This window comes from Larus michahellis, chromosome 7, assembly GCF_964199755.1.
Source record: "Larus michahellis chromosome 7, bLarMic1.1, whole genome shotgun sequence".
NCBI lineage: Eukaryota > Metazoa > Chordata > Aves > Charadriiformes > Laridae > Larus > Larus michahellis.
Genome location: NC_133902.1, coordinates 20,736,483 through 20,758,572, shown reverse-complemented (window position 1 = coordinate 20,758,572; position 22,090 = coordinate 20,736,483). Strand labels below are relative to the sequence as shown.

General features: G+C 43.7%; 1 protein-coding gene across 1 annotated transcript in view; it reads left to right on the top strand.

The window, feature by feature from the left end:
* CPS1 (carbamoyl-phosphate synthase 1) overlaps window positions 1-22,090 on the top strand; it is a 109,406-nt gene that overhangs the window by 4,555 nt on the left and 82,761 nt on the right. Inside the window, exons 2-3 of the mRNA XM_074594545.1 lie at window positions 14,839-14,983; window positions 21,225-21,334. Coding sequence (XP_074450646.1) covers window positions 14,861-14,983; window positions 21,225-21,334 — 233 coding nt within the window. The 5' untranslated portion in view covers window positions 14,839-14,860. The remainder of the gene's footprint in view (window positions 1-14,838; window positions 14,984-21,224; window positions 21,335-22,090) is intronic.

Genomic DNA, 22,090 nt, shown 5'->3' with positions numbered 1-22,090 from the left:
CCATTTCATGACTGCTGTGGCCAGCATTTTCAGACTTCAGATCCCGAAGGGAAGGCAGCAGGTGGGGAAGGAGATATTCCCATTCTGATGAAAGCAAGTCAGAGCAGGTAGTGCACTGACTGCTACTGCTCGGAGATTGGCTCTGATAAAATCTGTGTCTCAATTTTAGCCCAAAGTGTTGCCTCACAACTGGTATCCTAGAAGTCTCCTGTAGCTTACAGATGCTCTTACAGCCACCCTTCCCTCTTGCAGGTAGAGTGGGTGAGTCACACACCTACAAGAGGCAGGTATTCATTAGCATCACCTAACACAGTCCCTGTGCTAGTAATAGCTGTAATTAACAGTGTCAGTACACAGAAGCCCTGAGACAGCTTCTAAATAAACTACTTTAAATCCTGCCCCCTATAAATGTCTGATGCCACCTAATGATCCTAATTTCCTATAGATTTCTGTCTCCCGTTGATTACTCCAGAGGCTAATAAGCTGTGAACTTCAGTTGAACTCTTCTTCTCCTGGTTCAGATGTTCAGAATGGCTCTTTGCAAAGGCTTACGGTGTCTGGTATCCCCCAGCGCAGCCGGGTGCTTCTTGGAGTGAAGCTGGGCTCAGAGTTACCTTGAACGTAGAGGAGGATGGAGATGGTCACATCGTCCTTTCTGACACATGTGTAATTGTGTTGACAGTTTTGTGACTGAACAGGGACTAGAGCGTTAGTCAGTCATTAACATAAGCATGCTAGAAATGGTAGTAAAGAATCTTTGTAGGTGGTGGGTATCTCAATAGGCAGGTGCAGTGAAGCTCCTCTTCCTCAGCTGTGGTGCTGGGTTTGGTGCTGTAGTGTGCAGCCCTGAGGTTTATGCATAGCACAAAAAGAGAAGAGATCAGCAGGGCTTTTCCCAGGTGACCCTCATACAGCTCTGCTGAGGCTGGACCTCAGTCCCTGGGGACAGAGCTGCCCCTGAGCAGAACACTGCAGAAATGCAGGCTTGGATGTGCACCTGACCTTAGAGAACGCCGTTTCATACCTTGGATGTGTCCATAACTCTGCAAGCTTTTTTTTTTTTTCCCCTTCAAAAAAAGCAAGCTGTTGTGCTGAGGATTTTGGAGGGAGGACTCATCCTGGCTGGCCCAGGGCCAGCACAGCTGGCTGTCACTTGGCCACAAGCCATGCTAGCAGTGCCAGGAGACAGCGCTATGCTTTCTTCTCCAGAGAGTGACATCTCTTGATGGGTCACTGCCTGGAACATAGGAACAGAGCTTGCTGTGTGCTTTCCTTGTGTTTTCTATATTTTGCCATGTTTTTGTTTTCAGAAGAGCTTTTTAAAGCTTAGCCCTTAAGGATTGAAAATATTTTGCCAACTCACAATGTTGCTCAAAGCAAAGGGGCAGTTTCCTTGCTACAGTCTCAACCTCCTGGCTTTCCACCTTGCAAGAATAATGTTTCACCTCAGTTCGCTTCCTTGTGACTTCTCTTATGATACAGATCAAAGGAAAAGAAATTAATTGCTCACAGTATAGGTGTACATATTATATTGAAGATATTCCTCCTCTAGGATTCTGTTCTGCAATTAACTCATTTCCAGTTTCTCACTTTCTAATTTTTCCTTTCAAGGAGTTATGAAACCAGTGTACAATGCAAACCAGAAGAAACCTGGTGCACAAGGAGGGAGCCTTCCCAAAGAAGGCTCTTGGATATATGGGGATGCAGATTTCTGGCACTTAAAATGTCTGCCAGTCTGCAGATTATCATGTGCTCACTTGGCTAGATTAGTTGTTGTTTCCAGTTTGAGTGACTGAAGAGACTTTGATGTGGCCCTTACGGGCAGGCCTATCCGAGAGGCAGGAGAAAAAACAAGTGTGAAACCAGAAATTCCTTCCTTTGGCCAGCAGCGGTGCAGTGCTCAAGCCATGAAGTTCATGAGCTTCTATTTTGAGCTTATTTTGTGCTGAATGGATTCTGAATGCAGGCAAAACAGCCACGGGTTTGGCTGTGAAGGACTGCATAGGCTTACCCTAAATGGCACAGATGTGGCTTTGTGTAATCTTTAGCCTTGGAGCACTATGATGGAAGTGTCCCATACTATGTATGTATTATTTTAGGCACGTGGAGGGTAGGAAAAGGGTGTGCGTAACACCGCAGCATTTCCAGTGTGGTGAGTTTGAAAGCTGATGACTGTCAAAACATAAAGAATTTCTCATTCCTTATTTTGCTTGGATGATTTTTGGTTATTATTTATTTGCCCTCTGAAGAAGCCTGAAAAGGGTTGCGTCATGACTTTTCCAGGGGGATGCAAGCAGTGAAAGGATGAAATTCATCTCAGTTCCCCTTGTGATCCTTTGCAAATTTGGAGTGAGTATATATTAGCTGAGTGGCAGGATGGATGGAAATGCTGTTAGGGACATTTACTACAGAGCACTGTGGATAATGTCGTCAAAATGGGTGCCATCCCAACGGAAGGAACACAGTACCTTGAAACAGAGATTTATCACATCTTTAGCTGCATCTCATGGAACCCATTTCCCTGGAAAAAAAAGGCAGAATTGGCAATAGAAGGCAGTCTGAATTGCCCTAGCTGCAGCTATAGTCATAGTTGATACTGGGCTGGTGCTTAAACACAAGCAAAATCTTCTAGATTTTATTTTTTCCTGTGGGTTCTTGCTACTGAAGCCACAAGAACCTCCTACCTCTCCCACCCGGTTATTGAATCTTCTTGTGCCTGTGAAATCGCAGTCCATCTGTTGTAGCAAGATGATAATGAGAGGATGGGTGTAAACAGAAAACTGGAAGCATTCACAGTGTACCAGCACTGCTGTTCTACCTGCTGGATTGTGGGTATTAGGGTCAGAGCTCTAATGAAGAGAGTGTATTTTGCCAGGATGAGGCGTTGTGGTAAGGGTCAGGAGAGGAGGAGGGCTAGAGCAATGCCAGAAATTTGTATGTGTAAAGGTTTTAAGCTTCATGTGAATTAGCAGTATAAAAAGGTTGAGTCTTTTCCAAAGTCATGGCTTGAGACCAATTTCTTCTGCTGTTGATGCTGGAAATCGGACCCATGCTGCCCGAAATGAGCTTCCAAATTCTTCAAAGCATGCCCCTGAGTGTGCCACAGCTGCAGGGAGATTGCTAGGGGCAGAAGGGAAGGAGGGAGAGAATGAGGTTGTCTGGAAAGGTTAAACACGATTGCAGGCGTGCATGGCTGGCTGACTCCCCAACTGGAACAGGAGAGAGGTAACGCTTGTGTAAAGCACGCTTTGTGGATGATGTCCTTAACATCATTTCCATCCACACTGCCTCCTGCCTACCAGCTGATATGCTCTTTCCACTATATCATTGTTAAATACCCTGTGCTTAGTTCAAATGGTGCTTTCTGTTTCTGTGACTTCTTGCTGCTCAGAGGCAGAGTGTGTGAGGCTCAGACAGCAGCAGGTTGTATCCTGGTTACTCATGGCCCTTCTGCATTGCTTGGAAGAATTCAGTGGTGCTTCTTTACAAAGTTGTCTCTTGATAAGCTTTCTCACCCCTAGGAGTCTGGTTTGGAGAACTCTGTTTGTTTGTTCGTTTTTTTTTTTTTTTTTTTCTTTTTTCTGCATGCTTCAGATGCTAACGCTTCAAAGAGTTACCTCCTCCCTCACTTCAGCTTCCATGTATCAGCTTTGGTGGTCCTGTTCTGGAGACTGAGAGCCTGTGTTACAGGGAGCGGATGCAGTAGTATGCAGTTGTTCAGACAAAGCAGCACTTCAATGTATTTTTGTTCCATATTTGAACAACCCCACGCTAGACTTGAACCAGAGTTTCACAGACAGCATGTCAGCTTACCATGGATGATAACAGCCAGTGATCTTGGATGCCTCACTGTATAGATATGTGCTTTTTAAGTGCTCCCGATTCTGAGGGGTCTGTATTTTTCAAGCCTTATTTCCTCCCTCACGTCAGGAATGTCAAACCGAAGCTCTCGGCAGGGGGGTTGGAACTAGGTGATCTTTAAGGTCCAACCCAAACCGTTCTATGATTCTGTGATCCTTCTTGACCTTGTGGCCTATATAAGACAACTCTTCGTCTTTGCTGTGACAAGCATATGCTGTTGTTGAGACCTCTGTGATCAGAGTAATGAAATGAAAACTTTCCAGTTTTATGTAGCTCTTGTGGATTTTTATCAGGTCAGTGCCATTTCATTGCACTGGGTGTGGGAGGTTGATTGCTTTGGTTATAAGGGATTGTAGCGTGATGGAATCCATAGGAAGGAGAAATAAATGACTAGAATTTTTTATTTTTTTTATGGCAGTGGATGAAGATGTAAAACTGAGTATTTAAATGACTTTAATCCATACAGGAAAGTGAATAAGCTACCTTTGTGCTACTCTCCTTTACAATTTGATTGCTCATTTTACTAAAATCTGATAATATTGTAACCATATCTGTTCATGAAGTTAACTATTTGAACACTGATGCCTGTGTTTAGGGCTCTTAGTTGAAGTAGGCATAAACCCTTCCCCCCATATATTTGATATATTCAGGCCCCAGCTTTGACTTCTGTGGGGCTAAGCGAAGCAAATCCACGGATGTGGGTGTTGTGTGTTTTTCTGGTAGGACTGAACCCCGTTGACACTGTCCCGACTGTGCCTGTGCAAGGAACTCCAGACCAGCCGGTTCAGAGGACTGCTGGAGGAGCATCGGCCAGACAGGCCTTTTTGGTGTCTCCAGCTCCGTGGTTAGTCACTGTGCTCTCGGGGGGGAGGTCTGGATGCCTAGAGGAAGAAGGAAAAGCATCTTGTGTTACTTTGGCTTTATCAACGTGAACTGTAGCTCCCTAATTTTCCTCAGTGATCATCTGCTTTGTCTTTCCCAAAGCTGAATGAGACAAAATGGTTTGGCATTTAAGATCCTGCCTTCTTCAAATGAACGCAAAACTAGAACCCTGCTGCCTTTGGATACATAGTGGTTTCTTCCCGTGGGGTGGTTAATTCAAACCCTGTCAAACAGTGTCGGAGTGAAATTAGTGATGGGGACATCCCAATACAGAATATCCTCAGGGAAAAGGCAGCCTAACTGCACCCAAAGACTATGGTGCTGGTCCCACTCACACAGCTGCCGGGGTTGTGTGCCCTCTTTCAAGGTGTGCAATGAAAGCACAGACTCTCTTTAAGGCCACTGCTCTCGGTGGGGAGGAGCCTAGTTCTGGGGGTTTTGCTAAAGAAGATGCTAGCATAAAGGGCTGTATTTGTTGAAGTACAGCAGTATGTATCGCTGGGCATAAAACTGTATCAAGTGACTCTCACGCCCCCATGGAACATGATATAGTCTTATAATTAACTCACTCATAAAGTTTCCTCGCTCTTATAAAAATACTAGCTGAATAGACAGTGTTGGAGTTCTGGGGTTAAAGTCCTGAACAGTTACCCGACAGCATCAATTACTTCTTCAAACTTCCTTGCTCTCCTGCCCTAAAAGTGTTTTTCAGTTAGTCAAAATCCTGTCCCTTCTCCACCTTCCCAGCTTGGGGACACTGAAGATCCATATAGCAAGAATTTGCGGTGATATTTAAAGAGAGATGTCCAGGCATGTGTCTGCCTAATGTGTATCTATCTGTAAGTTAAAGCAAGTGCTTCAGTGCATAGCCCAGTGTACAACAGCCAAAGCTTTTTATCTTTTTCCTCCTCCAGGGTAACCACGGGAAGGAAAAATAAAAAAAAGTAGGAGTGAGGAGAAAAAAAAAAAAAGACAAACAGATTTTGCAAATCCTTCCAAGCTGGAGCACTAGGCATGAAGCAACAAGGAAAATGCTGATCGACCAGGGATGCTGTATGTATGGTTAGAGACCAAGGCCATGTTAAGTAACTCCTATGAAATGTTAACCCCCGCTCCCACCGAACCCAGGAACATCTAGCACTGCATAGACGGGTGCTAAAGGGTAAGAAACTAGGCTGGAGATAAATGTTGTGCATTTCCTTTTCAAAGAGTAAATATATTTATACCAAAGGGAAGACTGATTCACTTTATTCTGTTGGAAGTTAGGGAGGACGTTTTCTGTAGAAAACTTTCTATACCTTCTCATATAGAATACGTCAGTTGGAAGGGACCTACAATGATCATCCAGTCCCACTGCCTGACTACTTCAGGGCTGACCAAAAGTAAAAGCATTTTTATTAAGGGCATTGTCCAAATGCCTTTTAAACGCTGACAGGCTTGTGGCATAGACCACCTCTCTAGGAAGCCTGTTCCAGTGTTTGACCACCTTCTCGGTAAAGAAATGCTTCCTAATGTCAAGTTTGAACCTTCCCTGATGCAGCTATGGTTATTATTAGCCTTATTATAAGCTTTTTGTTATAAGCTTATTATAAGGTTATTATGAGGTTATATATAATATATATATAATATAACATAACCTTATTATAAGGTTATTATAAGCTAATTGTGAGGACTCATGTGTTCCATCATTTCAGTGGAGCTGCCTTTTTCCTCAAAATGAGCCTAGCTCTAACCTGACCCAGTAACGTGCTGGGAACAATGAGCCAGTTTTATTTGGGGTTTTTTTGTAGTCCAGGGAACGGCCAGTTCTCCTACCAGTGGCAGTTTTCCAGAGTGCCTAGCTGTGAGGGCCTGTTGTTCTAGGAAATATATATGTCTATAACATGCTCTTGTGATCTGGTGCTTATCTCTTCTGATGGATGCCTTTTTTCTCTACTCAACTCCTTACTTCCCTTCTGGGACTTCCTGGTCATGGATCTGATGTCCCAGACCACAGGGTGGTGTGTGAAGGGTCTGTCCAAGATCCTCTGTAGATGTTCACCAAGAAGGTTGGATCAAATGGTCTGTCACTGGTCAAAATGTCCATGAAAAAAAATTTGGTCATAGAAGCTTTGATCTTAGCCAAGTTGTATTTGACTGGGAGGAATGGACTATGAAGTCAAAGAAAAATAACAGAACTGCCCAGTGAACACAGTGTGTGCCTGTGCGAATGCACATACAGTTTTGTATGCATAAACTACCAGCTGAGGGACAGCTTATGTTGTACCTTCATTCTAATAAAAGCCTGTTTATTTATAGTCTAATCAAGGGCAAGGCAATTTTGTTTTCCTTTGCTACGACAAACACACGGGGGTATGATAACCTATCAAATATTCACCCACGATAGAACTGCCGCAGAAGGAAGCAAGCCTAAGATGAATCTTGAGTGAATGTAGCTAATCTTGCATTGTAAGATCATCTTAATTTTAAACTGTGTAATTTTAAATGTGTAGCATGTGGGAGACAGTGTTTGTGCAGCCCTTTTGATTTGGTTTTATTTTGTAAAGCCAGCTTGGCCCTTTTTAAGGCTTGTTCCACTGGGAACAAGCAAGTGGAATGTACAAGCCTCTGGAATTACAAGGGAAAAGGGATGACTCCTAATCCTGGCCCCCATTTGTAAAAATGTCTTTTTAGAAAATGTTGGGGAATGAGAAATCTTGCTGCCTTCAAACATCTTCCAATAAATAAGAGTTCAGCTCTGGACTGAAGTCAGACACGGCAGACACCTGTCGGGCAGCTCTGAGACTCCTGGGGCCAGTCTCCCTTGGCGGCATCGGCATGGAAGTGAGAGTCGTGGCTGAGGGGTGGTGCTCGGTCCGGCACTGGGGGCAAACTGCTCTTCGTGGAGCCATCATTACCCCTCGGCAACGCTCTTCTGGCGGCACTCACTTTTAGCTCACTAAGGGTTTTCTGAAGTTGGCCTTTTGGAATAATGTCAGTCTCTTTCAGGTACTGCAGGGGTTTTCTGTATTTCTTCCAAGTCAGCTGATCTAAGAGGAGCTGCTAATCCCAGTGGCAATGGAATTTGACCCATTTTCAAGACGTTGATTCTTTTTTTGTTGCTGAAGATAAGAGCCTTATCTTTGTCAAGTTTGGGTGAAGCATGGGCTCCGCATCCCAGACAGCAGATGAGTGTACCCTGGGCTGCTCAAACCTTAAAGAAAAGTTTAATCTCCTTGAAAATGGATTTTCTTTAACCTGGGAATAGATATCTAACAGTCTTGTTGTCAAGCATTATATAAACTTTTCTGGTCAAAAGGCTGTCTTGATTACTGCTTCTACACAAAATTTGGAAAAGAAGGGAGGTGCCAAGGTAGACAACTCAGAATTAACAAGAAATTAGCCTTTTTTTTTTTTAAAGCCATCTTTCACATGGCTTTGGGTTGAGATTTTAAATTATTTTGTTACAGTATTTTTTCCTGTTACAAAATGAAAAGTCTTTATTAGCTTTTAAAACTACCGTATAAGACGTTAACTGAAACTGTCACAGGGCCTCTTGATTGATCGTTAACACTTTTGCATCCTGAATCCCTTTGGTATTTGCTACCACCACTGGATGCTTTGCTTGTTTTGAGGCATGTTTCCTTCATTTTATGAAACTGTGCGCTGGGTGCGAGGGTCTGTTTCCACAGCTAAGGATTTACCTTGCAGAACTAAATTACTAGTAGCTGTCAGCTGGACTGAACTAATATTTTTGAAGAAAAGTGAAACTGCATCTCAGTTTGATTCTGATGCTTTTTGACATTTCAATTAAAATACCAAAATGAAAGACGTATATTTTTTTTAACTGAAATTTGCTTTTTGGTTTGGGTTTTGAAAACAAACAAACAAAAAAAAAACAACAGAAGGAAAATTTTAATTTAAGAGAAGAAAAATACGTTTCTCTAACAAAAAAAATAATTCTGCAGTAGTTCAGATAACGACTTGCAGTGTTTCGTAAAATCAGGTTTTGAGCAACTGTTTAAAACGTTTCTTTATACTTTTTTTTTTGTTTGCACTCCCAAACAAAAAGTGACATTCAATCAGAATTAGGGAGGTGTTTCAAGTTATAGTTACTGGGCTTTCCATCTGAAAAAATTAATGTATCCATGTTTTCTTCAGAGTGGGCTTTTGTCAGCCAAACACCCATGAGAAGAGGCTGCATTTTGCACTGTATCTCAGGCCCTCACCAGCCTGAGGTTTGCGCTTCTTATTCAAAGAACACTTGCACGTTGTGTCTTCCATTAATTTATGTTGGCTCAGGGCTCAGATTTGAGAGTTCTTCACCCAGACATGCATGTTTTCTGTGAGCAAGGGCTCGCAGAAAAAAAAAATAATAATACAAATAATGATGCAACAATTATTTTGTTCATTCTTACTTTTTGTTGTGTTCCTGTAAGTGAGCAGTAATGGGGGAAACTGTTTAGGGTGAAGTCTAGTGTAGTAGGACTGTTGTCACGTCCATGCTGTGCTTTGCTGCAACTCGGACAGGATGAAAGCTCACAGTTTTATCCAAATGGATTCAGGTCTATGATAGAATAATTAGTAAAATAAAAGTCAACAATCAGCAATGCTTGGCTCTTTGGATAACAACCAGTCTCTCCATCTCTGGGGAATCAAGCAGGTGGATTTTTAATAAGGTTTATTTGGCTTGTCACTAAGTTAGGCGAGCAAAGAAAGTGGTTATCAATGTTTATGCCACATGAAGGCACTCTGAAACAATAAGAGAGCATACAGGCTGCTGATTGACTCAAAATTTGAGACTGAAAGGGAAGAGGAATTGCTACGGCCAAACTTTGGTCTTTTTTCTATCTCTCTAGATATCTGTAATATACCTCTGTCAAGGTACCAGTTTGCAGGAGGTGTCAGATCCCAGGTGTTGCAGAACGGATTAGCCATTCCCCAAACCACGCTTCATACTAACCTGCATGTCTTGTTCTGCCGGGTTTCGTGGACTTCCCCAGTCATGTGTGTCGGTGGATGTGCAGTGTGGTTCGTGTCAGGTGGATTCCCAACTGCAGGGACATGCCAGACTTGCCTTCCATGCAGCTGCACGCACAGAGAAGATCTGATGCTTCCACAAAACTTGTATCTCCGTGTGTGCCTTCTAGAGTCAGTCTATGCCAGCAGAGCAGACACAGCCTGTATTTCTAGCTGTCCAGAAATTCTGAATGAATGTATGAAACCATCAGTTTCTGCTAATGCAGAATTTCTGTCTGGAAAAATACAGGATCTGGCAAGACTTGAATTTGCTATAATTTGAAATGTAACTCTTTAAAATGTGTCTTCTATGCTGAGGTCTTAAATTTTTTTGTATCACCTCTACAAACCTTTTTTGCTTCATATATGAAAGCTGAAGTTCTCTAATAATGAACTGCTACTGTTTGGCTGGACTTCAGGAAGAAGGAAAAATGTCAGGATGTACAATCATGTGGGTTCGTAAGGGTGAATCAAAATGCATCACCCAATTCTGAAGACCGTATTTTGACCTATCCCATTAAAATTTAAAATATCCTTTTCCTCTGGACCTACTCTAAAATAGAACAAACTCTGGGGGGGAAAAAAGCCCCACATTCTGGCTGTGGCTTAAGTAACAGAATTCTGGAAAGCGGAGGGGTAAGGCTTGCACTTGATTCTTACTCCGTTCCGTTCCTCTACATATACTCAAGCGAAGATCAGTCTTAGTTTTGAAATTCTTGGCTTGTCACAGTTCGCATCACAATTACCATGTTTTCTAAACATCATGGGGTTTGCTTGAAATGCTTCATTTGATCTGAGATTGGCTCAAAGCAGCAGATCTGAAAGCGTAACTGAGCTTGATTTCTATCCTGCAGCAATCCAAGAGGATGAGGTGATGGAGCATGCCTGGATGCTGTTAATTCATTTGCATGTGAACAAGATAACTTCAGTTTATTCCCCCCACATACTGCAAAACCAGTAAGGTATGCTCTCTGAGGTAATGGGGTTGATAGACTTGTTAGCAGTTTTTGTTCACAGCATATTGCTATCTAGCTCAAACTTACTGTTATATCCACTGCAATGATCTTGCTTGATAAACTGACACCCGATTAGAAAACGTAGGGCAAATCTTAATGTTTTTTCAGGTGCTTTCAAAACTCTTACTATAAGCTCCTTGGGAAGCAAGTGTAGCTCGCCTTGAAATGGAAGACAGGGTTTGCAAGTCACTCTGAGGGCTTTTCTGCTGGCTGTAGGGATGGAGGAGAGTCTTTGTCTTGTTCCCTGCAGCAGCAGAGAATTTCAGTTTTGCTGGCACCTTCAACTATTCTGCTTTTCCACTTGGTATTTTTTGAAAGGTGTTTCAGTTGGGGTAAGACAGGGTGGTCAGAAATCAGACACAACCTGACAGATGGCAGGAGGGTTTTCCAAAAGCATCTGAAGGACACCTGGGAAAAAACTCTTCTCTGATCTCAGCTATAAGGGGAGTCCAAGCAATTCATCTGCACTGCTTGTTACGCTGATCCCAGTCTGGGGGAGACTTGTGCTGCTGGAGCTCCACTGAGCTGGAGCTGGGGACTTGCACTGATGTGAGTCTGGCCCAACATGCCCACAAACTGAGTCTGATCTCTTGTCTTTTGAGTAAGAGCAGAACTACCTCGTGCTTTTTACAGACAACTTGAAAATTAAAAATCCTGCATAGCTTGGTTGCTTATAGCAGAGCTTCCCAGCTGTGACGAGCGGCTTTGGGAGATTCCATTTTGGGGTGTCAGTCCTGGGGCACCTAAGCAGGGCCTTGAGTGCTCTGAGCACTTTTCTTCTGAAAATCAAGCTGTTTTGTGTTAAGCTTCTGAAAACGTAGACACTTAACTTTCTTTGAATATCTTGGCCCTGGGGATTTATAACGCCACAGACCACTGATTTTGTTTGGTTTTTATGGTACAGTGGGACTGTGTGATGAATTTCATTTCTGGTGGCTTTCACTTGTAAACACTAAGAAAAAGCTCCTCATTTTAATGGGCACTTTGCTCTCCTAGTCCTGCTCCCTCTCTGTGTATGATATAGCGTAGATGTACAAAACAAAAGGCAGCCTGCCTTTCTCTAAACGGCTGTGCCAGCTCTGAGGCCATGGTAAGGAAGCCCGAGTTGTGGGTACTCCCCCCGCCTTTCTCCCCAGTACTTGAACTGTTCTTGTCTTAGTAAATCTGCCTTCATGGCTTTGCATTCCTGATTTATTCGATACGTGTCCTTTCTCCAGAGCCCCTGCCCAAACTTTCTTCCCTGAAGGTACCATACAATTGCAAGTTTTAAGGCAGGTTTTAAGCTCACACAGGGTGGTTGCATCTCCATAAAACCACTGGTGTCTGCTCTCTTTTTTTTCCACTCTTCCATGGTTGGTTTCTTTTTCCATATTGATTCCCTGTTTCTTAGTGATTCTGCCTCTTCTGAAGATCTTTATGTTAAGCAAAGCATATACTTAAGATCTGTCCAAACCACAGAAAGCTTGTTTGTATGTTGACAGCTTTTTCTAAACTGAGGCTTGTCTTTGGAATACCTGATATATTTTCTGGCCTTAAAGAGTCAACAGTTCATCACTTCTTTTTAGCACATTGGCAGTGAGACAAATAGCTTGGATTTTTTTCCCTGGTTTTGGCAGAGGGAAGTTCCCTCATGGTGGTGGAAGCTTTGAAAAGGAAAGTGGTTCTTACACTGCAAGAACAACCTTCCTAATCTCAGAAGGTCTGGGGTGGGCTTAATCAATTTTGTTAAGAAAACATGGATGAAAAAAGGGAAGACAGCAGGGTCAAATCTACAGCAGTAGTCAATGGGGCATCCTTGCTGTGGGGGTGATGAAGGAGAGTAGGTCTTTGCCTGATGTTCCCCCATAGAGCATTTCATTTGTGATACACAGCTGCCACATGAGATGTGTGTACGTACTGCAGATCCATGAGAAACAGAATCCAGTTCATGATGTGCTTATGCAGCTGTTTTCATCTGCCAAATGGCATGGTCCTTTTTCTGCACACTCCTGTCCCCCTGTGTTTGTGTTCTTGTGGTGAAAGGGTTAGTTTTTAGCTGGATCATCTGCCACGTTGTGCAGCCATGTTGAAACCATTGAAACGCAGGTGGTGGAAGGGGGTGGTTAGGAATTAGCAGTTACGGGGCTGAAACTGGCAGTGTGAATTGGTTCTGGTTCAAACACGTGTATACCCAGGGTCCAGAGTAACTTTCTGTCGTTGGTAGAGAATAAAACAGAGTGCAGAATTTGTCCTTCAGTATAGCTGTAACAGAGGGTAGTGCTTGTCACCTTCCAAATGCTATGTATGGCATTCGTGCAGTGTAAAGCTAACATAATGTGACTTTGGAAGAAAGCTGGCTTCTGAATTTCACGTTTTTTTGTGTATTAAGATGACCTTTCTAGTCCAACGTATAGGTCTTTGCAGTCCATTTGCTTTTAAGTGTGCCTTTGCTTTCTGTACATCTTCTCTCCTACCTGTGTCTCCAACCTGGACCACTACAGGCTAGAGCCAAGTGAACAGAAGAATAGCTAACTAAAACATTTCCTGGTTCTCTGTATTTTTTTTTGTTTGTTTGTTTGCAAAAAGCGAAATCCGTGTCTCTCAAGGTCCTTCTGTGGATCAGAATGATTATCAGCTATCTTCTTGTAGGAAAAATGGTTATGTCTTTCCGAAATCACGTTCCAGTTACCAGGGAACATTGTTGGCTTGCTTCTCCCAGCCCTGCACACTTGCAAAGCTCCTGTGAAGCAGTGAACTCTTCTACACCCCGTCTGCCTTCCACCCCACCTCTGCCTGTCTCTTCCAGTCATCTAGATTGTTTCTCATCCCAGTCTGCAGTAAGCTCTCCACATCACAGAGGGTACCCAAACCCATCGTGTTCTCTTCTCTGCCTTTTGTTACGTGCATGATGGTTCAACCTGGTGCTATAATGAGCTGTGTGGGAAATATTTAATTTGATACTGGCATCAATTTAGACTAATCTCAAACCACTGTATACAAAGAAGTCCTGATTATTACTGTCAGTGATTAGAAAAGGTCATCTAAATCCTTTACAGCGGTCTATGTCCAGCTGCTAAAAAGTAGTCTGTACATTATTTTTTTTTCTTGCTCTGAGCTAATTGAGGCTTTGATCACCTGGGGTTCAAAAGACACCTCATCATTTTAGTTCTTGAAGAATAATAATGTGCATGCTTGTCCCACAGCTTTTGTCTTCATTAGGCATTTTCAGGCCTGGCTAATGAGGAACATGATTCTTTTTGAAGACTATTGTGTAGGGTTATAGGGAATATGTGACAGTTAAAAAGGTCTGTAGTCAGTTAAGAAATAGCATATGGAACATTTCACCTTATTTCATCCGTTGTTCATTGAAATTTTACCAAAAGATGTTTTTCTCTTGCAGCCATTTATTTTTGCTGGTGATGTCCTTTTCATTTACGTGGGGAGGGGCAGCACTTTGGGACCTGCGCTAGGGCTTCTAGGGACTATGTACTCTCCAAACACAAAATAAAAAGCCTATGGCTTTCCGCAGAGTTTGGTCTTCCCACTTTACTACTTTTAGTAGAAGCCTGCTTGCAGGCAGTGGCAGGCTGTCCCACTAGCTAACCTGCGGGCCCCAGATCACATGATGGAGAGCACTCAAAAGCATTGTAGGAACAGACTGGCTTAATTGGCCCAGCCCACGTGCTGTTAGGAGAAAAAGTGGTGCTGTTGCTTGTCTCTGACTGAAATGTAGGGCTGGTTTCAGAGCATGAGGACTGTCTTGTTGCTGTGGGTGTGATTTCTCTAGCAGGTTTTGCTGCCTTCCAGCCTGTCTGGCCTGTGATGCAACCCCTACGGCAGTGCTCAGAGACCAACTGAAGAAGTGTTGCAAGGGTGCCTAGCCAAGCACCCCTCCAAGGAGGGCGGGAGGAGGTGGGGCTGCACCAGAGCCTTTTACTGACAGAATAAATGGGAAGGTGTAGGGCAGCGCTGTACAGTCAGTCCAGCACACCTGCTGTGTCTCGGTTGTCTTCCCTTGTAATCTGCAATATTGTCTGCGCCAAATCTTGAAGAAATACATACAAGCAGATTTTTGTTTTGTCTTGTTTTCTTTAAACTTTAGTTACTGATCAGCAACTTTCAAGATGACAAGAATTTTGACAGCTTGCAAAGTCATGAAGACTTTGAAAGGCAGACTGGAGTTTTGCAATGTGTCTGCTGATCGCCGGAGTTTCTCAAGGACTGGTACCAGACTGTTGAGCACCAAGGTAACAGTAACTGAGCTGCTGTGGTTTAATAGATGTGTTTGGCATGCTGAGAGATAGCTCGCTGCAGATAACAGGGCTTACCTAGACACAAATTTGAACCAAAGGAGATTTGTCTGAACCCTAAGCAAGGGGGTTGCTTGGCTAAATGGTTTTATTAGCTAAGCAAACACACTTTTTGTGTAGTCTGGAATGGAAATTATAGGGTAAATTGCACCAGAAGGTGGAAGTTCAGGGTTTCAGTTAATTATTATGTGGTATTTTCTTTAGAAACACCCCACCCTCCTATAGGACTGATAGCTAACAGAGCAGATCTTTCAGTCCACATAAGCATGAATCAGCTAGATATTTAAAAACATGCCTCACTTGAAGCATGTGATTAATCCTATTGGATCCACAAAGGATCCATTTTCAATGTACTGAAAACCATGATGGCCCTGAGATTAATAGGAGAGGTAGACAACTCTGTGAATGCATCAGCGGATCAGCTCTTGGTTTACAGGGGCTGGAACCCCTTAGTTCACTTCCCCAACTTTCCTCTGCTCTGTTTCAAGAGCTGCATTTGACCAGCCTTGCTCATGTAACCGGGCAGAGCACAGTGGTGAAATGGGACTTTCTGGGTGAGTTCTGTAGCACTTGCAGTGTTTTGTCATTGGGCACTTCGTGTTGAAAAGGGACCCTTGTGTGCATATCCTGTTGAATCAACAGTGTAATAGAATTAGCAACTGGGGGAGTGATGTTTCAGTGGGTGGTGGGGAAGAGCTCTTCGAGACTTGGGCTGGGGGTACCCAGATAGCTTTGCGTCCGAGTGGGGAAGTTAACTGTAGTTGTGAGACAGCTGACCAAGTAATGACTTACGGCTGGGTTTGGTGTTCCAGCCATCATTAGGGGTAACGAATATCTGTAAGAAGTTTGAAGAAAGAGTGAAATGTGAAGTAATTAAGGTGTGTGGGCTAATGGCAGTGTAGGTAATGATCCCATTCTCCCATTATTGCAAGCTGAAATGAGCATTTAGTTGCCTTTTATTGCTTTTTCTCAGTGGGCTATTTTAGGTAGCATAACAAAATACAATGAAAACATGTTTCTAACCTATGTATAAGCTAAGTAAAGTATTAGAGAGCATAAGGGAGAGGTGGTAGTTTTAGTAGAGTGCCTAATAATTCTCCCAAGACTATTTTATGTCCAGTTAAACGCAGTGTGTGTGGGGAAACACCATCGTAGGTGCGCAGTCTGAGATGTGGGGACTCACAGGTCCACATTTCCCTATTGCATCCCATCCTTCAGTTCTAAAGGAGAGATGGAGCAGCCATGGGTGAAAGAGGGGCACAGAGAGCAGATGGGAGAGCCCTGTGGGCTCTCTGTAGGGGTACTTAGCATCACTGGTTTTGGGGTAATCAAGCTTCTTTATAATTCAGGAATGGGCAGAGAGACTGCAGCTCAAAGCTTGTATCTTTTAATGCTCATCTGAGGCCGATGTAGTTAAATGGAGATGTAAAGAGTAGTACAAGCAATAAATAGGTGGCTTGTAACAGTATAGCTGGCTCAGTAAGGAGAGGATTGGGAGAGCTATAAAAACCACCAGGAGCAAGCTAAAAATATGGTTAGAAATGAAAAGGAAAGGAGGAAAATTTTTGAGCATTGGCTTTAGAAACTATTTCAGCTTACTGTAAAAGGGCTCTTCAAAGACATTTTGAGGCAGATGGAAAGTAACTGAGAAAATGACTGCATGGGAAGCAGAGAGATGGGTGAGGAGCTGACAGATCAGTCACAAGCTACCGCATTCCTCTCCCTCTGGAGGTGACAGGGAGGGGCAGGTGAAGCTGGGCCTGTTCCCCCACAGATGAGGGGAACGTAGTGAGCTGCTGCTGCGGGGGAGAAGAGGTGCTCGTTTCCTTGGGTGCTCACTGACTTCTGCTAGCTGCCTCACCCCGCTTCCTTTGGCTTTTGTCATGAACAAATATTCGTGTCACTGTTGCGAGCAGCCTTAAGAAGAGTCCAAGTTGTAGGAGCTGTGACTCTTCCACCATGGTACCTGTGTTGTGTTTCTGGCTTTGCTTGTTCTTTGGCTTGGACAGTAAAGGAACTGAGCCGAAGCTTCTCCCTAAAGTTAGCCTAAGTGTGAATCGTCTTTGCTGTATCCCAAGACACTGGCCTGGCTTTTGATTCATTTTTTTATTCCTGCTCTTTCTTTTTCTCTTAATTTTAGCCAGAAGCAAATGTGCTAAAATAAATTTTTATTTTTATATATATAAGATTGGCAAAGGAAGTCTTGACTGTTAGCAATGTCCAGATAGATTTTCAGCCTGTGATGGCATAGTACTCACAAGAAGAGATATTTTTCTATCAAAGAGAAAACTCTTCCTTTGTTGCTGGTTATTTGGTCTTGGGAGAGTGGTTGTAGCACAGTCCCGGCATCAGCTTTCTACTGTAAAAGAAATCTGGTGGCTTTTGGCTTCTGCACTTCTGATATGTTGGCTGTTACGTAGCCAGCCAGATCTGTGTGCCGAGAAAATCAGCAGAGGCTGTTGTGCTGCATGGAATCATGGCCTGCCTGAGAAAGATCTTTTATCATCTTCTTACTGGAGGGAAATAAACTGGCCTGCACTGAACCTGAGTCCCAGCTGTGTCTCTGCCATACATGGGTGCCCATCCTGGCTTCAGTACTTGGCATGCTCATAGTCCTCTGGCAGCCCAGTGCTCAGGGTTCAATGTGGCCTTGCCAAGACAAACTGAGGGATTTCTTTGGAGGGGAAAAACTTGACTGCCTTGACTGCCCTATGAGACAAGTAGAAAAGAGGAAAAATTACCCGTTCACTTTCCAGTACAGGGGTTCATAGCAGACATGCTTTAAAAAACAAATTCTACTGCAAATCTTTTGAGATTTTTGCAGATCTTTGTCATCCATCCTGTAGATAGGAAGGGCTGTAACAGCAGGGACCTAACTGGAAATAAATTAATCTGTTTTTTTACTTTCTCTCTCTCTCTTTTTTTTTTTTTTAACTGCTTCAGTGCTTTGTTTGTCATGTGTGAAGTGCTTAGTGAAGTGGGACCTGAACTAGTTAACTCTCTAAGTTGCTTTGACAAAATGCACAAAATCTAGCAATACTGCAGCAACAGCATGACCCTCTCTGATAGCCATCTCCATCCTCACAGAGCCACGCAGTCTCTCTGGAGCGCAGGGAGCTCTGCTAAAGGTAAAGCTACTGGTGTGTAGGAAGGAGAAATCAGATTGCAAACGGTGTCTCACATTGGGGGGGGGGGGGTGTAGAAGAAACATTTTAGTTGAGAGTAAACAGAGATTTATTCGCAACTACATGGGAGTGCTTCTGAGAAGGGTGGAGACAAAAGGACCTCACGGAAGCTCTGGGGGTTTTGTTTATTTCTTGCTTGTTGTTTTTTTGAAAGTGAAAATCTCTCCCAACTAATCCCTGATTGAGCCAACTGGCCTTCTTTATAGCCTGTAAATCACTTTTCACATTAAAAACAAAACTGAAAAGACAAGATAGGCTGTCAGCTTAGGGATATGGTAACACCTCCACTGGAAATGTAAGCAAGAATAATTGCTTCTAGAATGCTCAACAAACAAACCAACCACTTAATTAAGAAGAATAAATCAAGTAAGGGAGGGAAACATTTGAACATCTATCCCTTGCTATAGCTGAACTGGCAGGCAGGTTATGGTTGCTCGGAGACATTCTTCTGCATTACTTGAACACTGTGTAGGGGCTCTAATAGTACAACGGGGACTGCTGTTCAACAGAAATTATTTCTGTGCTGGTTTGGTGAGTAGAAGGGCAGGTGGTCTGTGGTGGGAGGAAAGACATGCAGATTCCTGTCAAGTACTATAGAATCATAGAATCATTTAGGTTGGAAAGGACGTTTACGATCATGGAGTCCAACTGTTAACCTAGCACTGCCAAGACCACTTCCAAAGCATGCCCCTAAGTGCCACATCTACATGTCTTTTAAATACCTTCAGGGATGGTGTCTCAACCACTTCCCTGGGCAGCCTCACTATAGTGGGGGTGAAGCTCTGAAGGTCATGGTGATTGCTCTGGATCTTGGCTCCCAGGAAGTAGATGGATCTTAACTTTTCTGATCACTTCACAGTTGTGGACTTTGATGCGTGGAGGATTCTCCCAGACTGTGTTTTCAGCTGAGATTGCAATTCAGGTGATTACCCCAACTTGTTCCAACAAGTGGTAGGACTTGCTTGAACTGGAGTTAATATTTGGGTGGACTGAAATACATGGCCTGCTGGGGGAAAAGATCCATCTCTTGAAACCAAGGCTGAGAGAAACCGGTTCCTACATTCAGCCTCCCATGTCGGCAGCGTGGGCTGGGTTTTCAGCAGGCTTCAGGAAGGGTAGAGGTCCTGTCCAAGCCCAGCCTGAGGCACCCAGGCGACCTCTGTGCTTTGTAACGGTTTGAGTCTGTGGCAGCTTTCTGTAATGACAGGCTTAGTGATATTAGGAATCTGATCAAACCATAATTTTTATTTGGGCTAAATCTAGGGGATTTAGCCACAAAAATTATATTTATAACTGGAGGGGGGGAGGACTTTGGTGTTGCAGACTGTCCCATCCAATGGCGTGGGAAGGTTCACAAAATGATGGCTAAGCCTTCTGAGAATGACTGGATGTTTGACATTAATGAGGAAAAAATGCAAAGCTAAAGCATCCCAGATGCACAGAATTCAATTACTTGGCAGTGCGGTTTGATTTTTAGTGTATTTTGCAGTACATTAGTAATTGATCTGTGCAGTATTTGTAACTGCAGAGGAGCTGTAGATGAATGTTTGCCATGATTGTTACAAAACGTTCAATGCTGGGAATGAAATTTCTCCTTTCTGTGACTGTTCATCTGATTTACGGCTAATGGAAAGTAGCTCTCCTACTCCTTTCTACAGCAAATTGATCTTGATTCTTCTTTAAAAAAAATTCCAGTAAGAGGAATTGTTCTGTAAAAAACCCAATATTGAAGTTAAATCATGGTGAGAGCTGCTGCCTGGTGGGACAAGCTTGGCACATCTCCTGTGGCACGGGCCATTGGGGTTTTTGCACTGGTCATTGCTCTATGGCTGCAGCTCTGTGCCCAGGAGGCAGCTGGGCTTGCCTTCCAGAAGTGGAAGTTTCTCGGGCCCCAAAAAGTTCATCGTCCAAATTCTTTTAAGCCCAGAAATGTGTTGGCAAATCTATTTTCAGCTTTGCTTTCTCTCTCTCTTCCCCTGCATGTCATCGGTCATCCTACTGCCTGAAGGAATCTCCCAACTCATTGTCATTTCTGTTGTGCATATAGTTGTTATTTTTTTTTGGCAGAAGCTGGAGTTCTCAGGTGGTTTCCCATCCAATTCCTAGACAGGCTAAGAAAGGTTTAGTTTCCAAATGAGGCAAAAGAGGGGGTGTTTAGTCTGGTATGTGCAAAGATCCAGCTGTGCCACAGAATCTCTTAATGACTTTTGCAAAAGTCACTCTCTGTGTCCCATTTTCCTCAGCTGTAAAACAGTAATTAATCCTGTAAGGCATCCCACAGCTAGTGTGGGACTCAGCTGGGCTCAGTGCTCTCTGAAAGAGGTGCAGTTTTATGGGAAGTTTTCCTCTAGGCTGCTTGTTCCATATCTACCTCTTCCAGGACAACTTATACCTATCCCTGAGGCAATTGAGACCACAAAAGTCTGTCTGATCCACGAGGTCCTCTCTCCTTGTGTCCTACAGTGGAATGGACTGGTAAATTGAGTTTTGCTGTCTGACACCAGTCCAACCAAGCATACCCTTACTTTTAGGGGCTTAGCTGTACGGCTGCAACAGCAGTTGAGCAGCTGTCAAAGGTGACAGCTGGATGAGAGCCAGCACGCTCAGCAGCAAGCCTTGAGCAAACACTGAGGAGAGAGGCCATCCTTTCCCTGCAGAGTCACGATATTAGTTCATTGCAAGACACAATGGGGGGCAGAAATGAACAAAGTGATAGGGAAGGAGCGAGGGTGATCCCACAATAATAGCGGCACGTGCTCTGCTTGTGGTGAGGTTTGCCAGCTGCCTTGCCCTCATTAGGAGCACAGTGTTTCCTAAGTGTTAGAAAGAAAAAGAGCATCAGGAGACTAGTGAAAGAGACAGTATCTTGGCAGCTGGGAATGGCAGAGGGGCAAGAATACTTACAGCATGAGGCAGGTGTCCCAGGTGTTACCTGTGTAAACATCAAGCCTTTTTTTTCCTGTGTTTGAGTCTCTTCATGTGCCTTTCTCTAGGCGCAGACAGCGAACTTGGTGCTGGAAGATGGGACGAAGATGAAGGGCTATTCTTTTGGCTATCCATCCTCCACAGCAGGGGAAGTCATATTCAACACGGGTCTTTCTGGGTAAGGCAAAAGCAAATGAGATGTAAGCACCAGAACTTCTCTGGGAGCTTGCTGAAGTGTGAAAGCGGCTTTTTTTCAAGCTTCTGGGGTCCTGATCTAAACATGTAGTGTCCTGTATGAGAAGACACTGTAGTCCAAGGATACAGAGAGAGATACTGTTAGTGAAGAGATTTCAGGCAGTCCTCTTGTGTCATAGCATTTGTGGTGATGAGCAACTTTAAAGACTGATATAACTAACCATGATAGTGAGGTATGTAGGGATCTGACCACTTCCCATTGAAATGCAGCCATGGCTGAGTCAGAGCAGAGGAACTCTTTGTTCTCCCTCCAGTGCCCTGATGAAATATAGAGGTTTGAAGCGTCTGCAGCCTTCTGGGTAATGGAACTTGGCTTCTGAGTGCAAAATTTTTAAATCCCAAGGTTCCCAAGTTGGTCACTTTATGACTCATCCCTTATGAGATTTATTGGCTCATACCACAGTTAAGGATGCATTTAAACTCTGAGGGAAGGATCAGATTCATGCCTAACCTAGCATGACTCTGTCTTCTTGAGCAGTAGAAGCCAGTGGCTGGCTTAGGATGGCAGCCAAATGCTGCCGGTGCTTTTGTTGAACTGCTTGAGCAGAGTAAATCTGCCCAGTGCAGTGAGGCTTTTGGCTAGGAGAGGCACATGTCTCTGGGGAGATAAGACAGCTCTGAGGCTTTTTCTGCAGTCATTCATAGCTGTCTTTGCCCAGCTGCCTTGCATTCCCCAAAT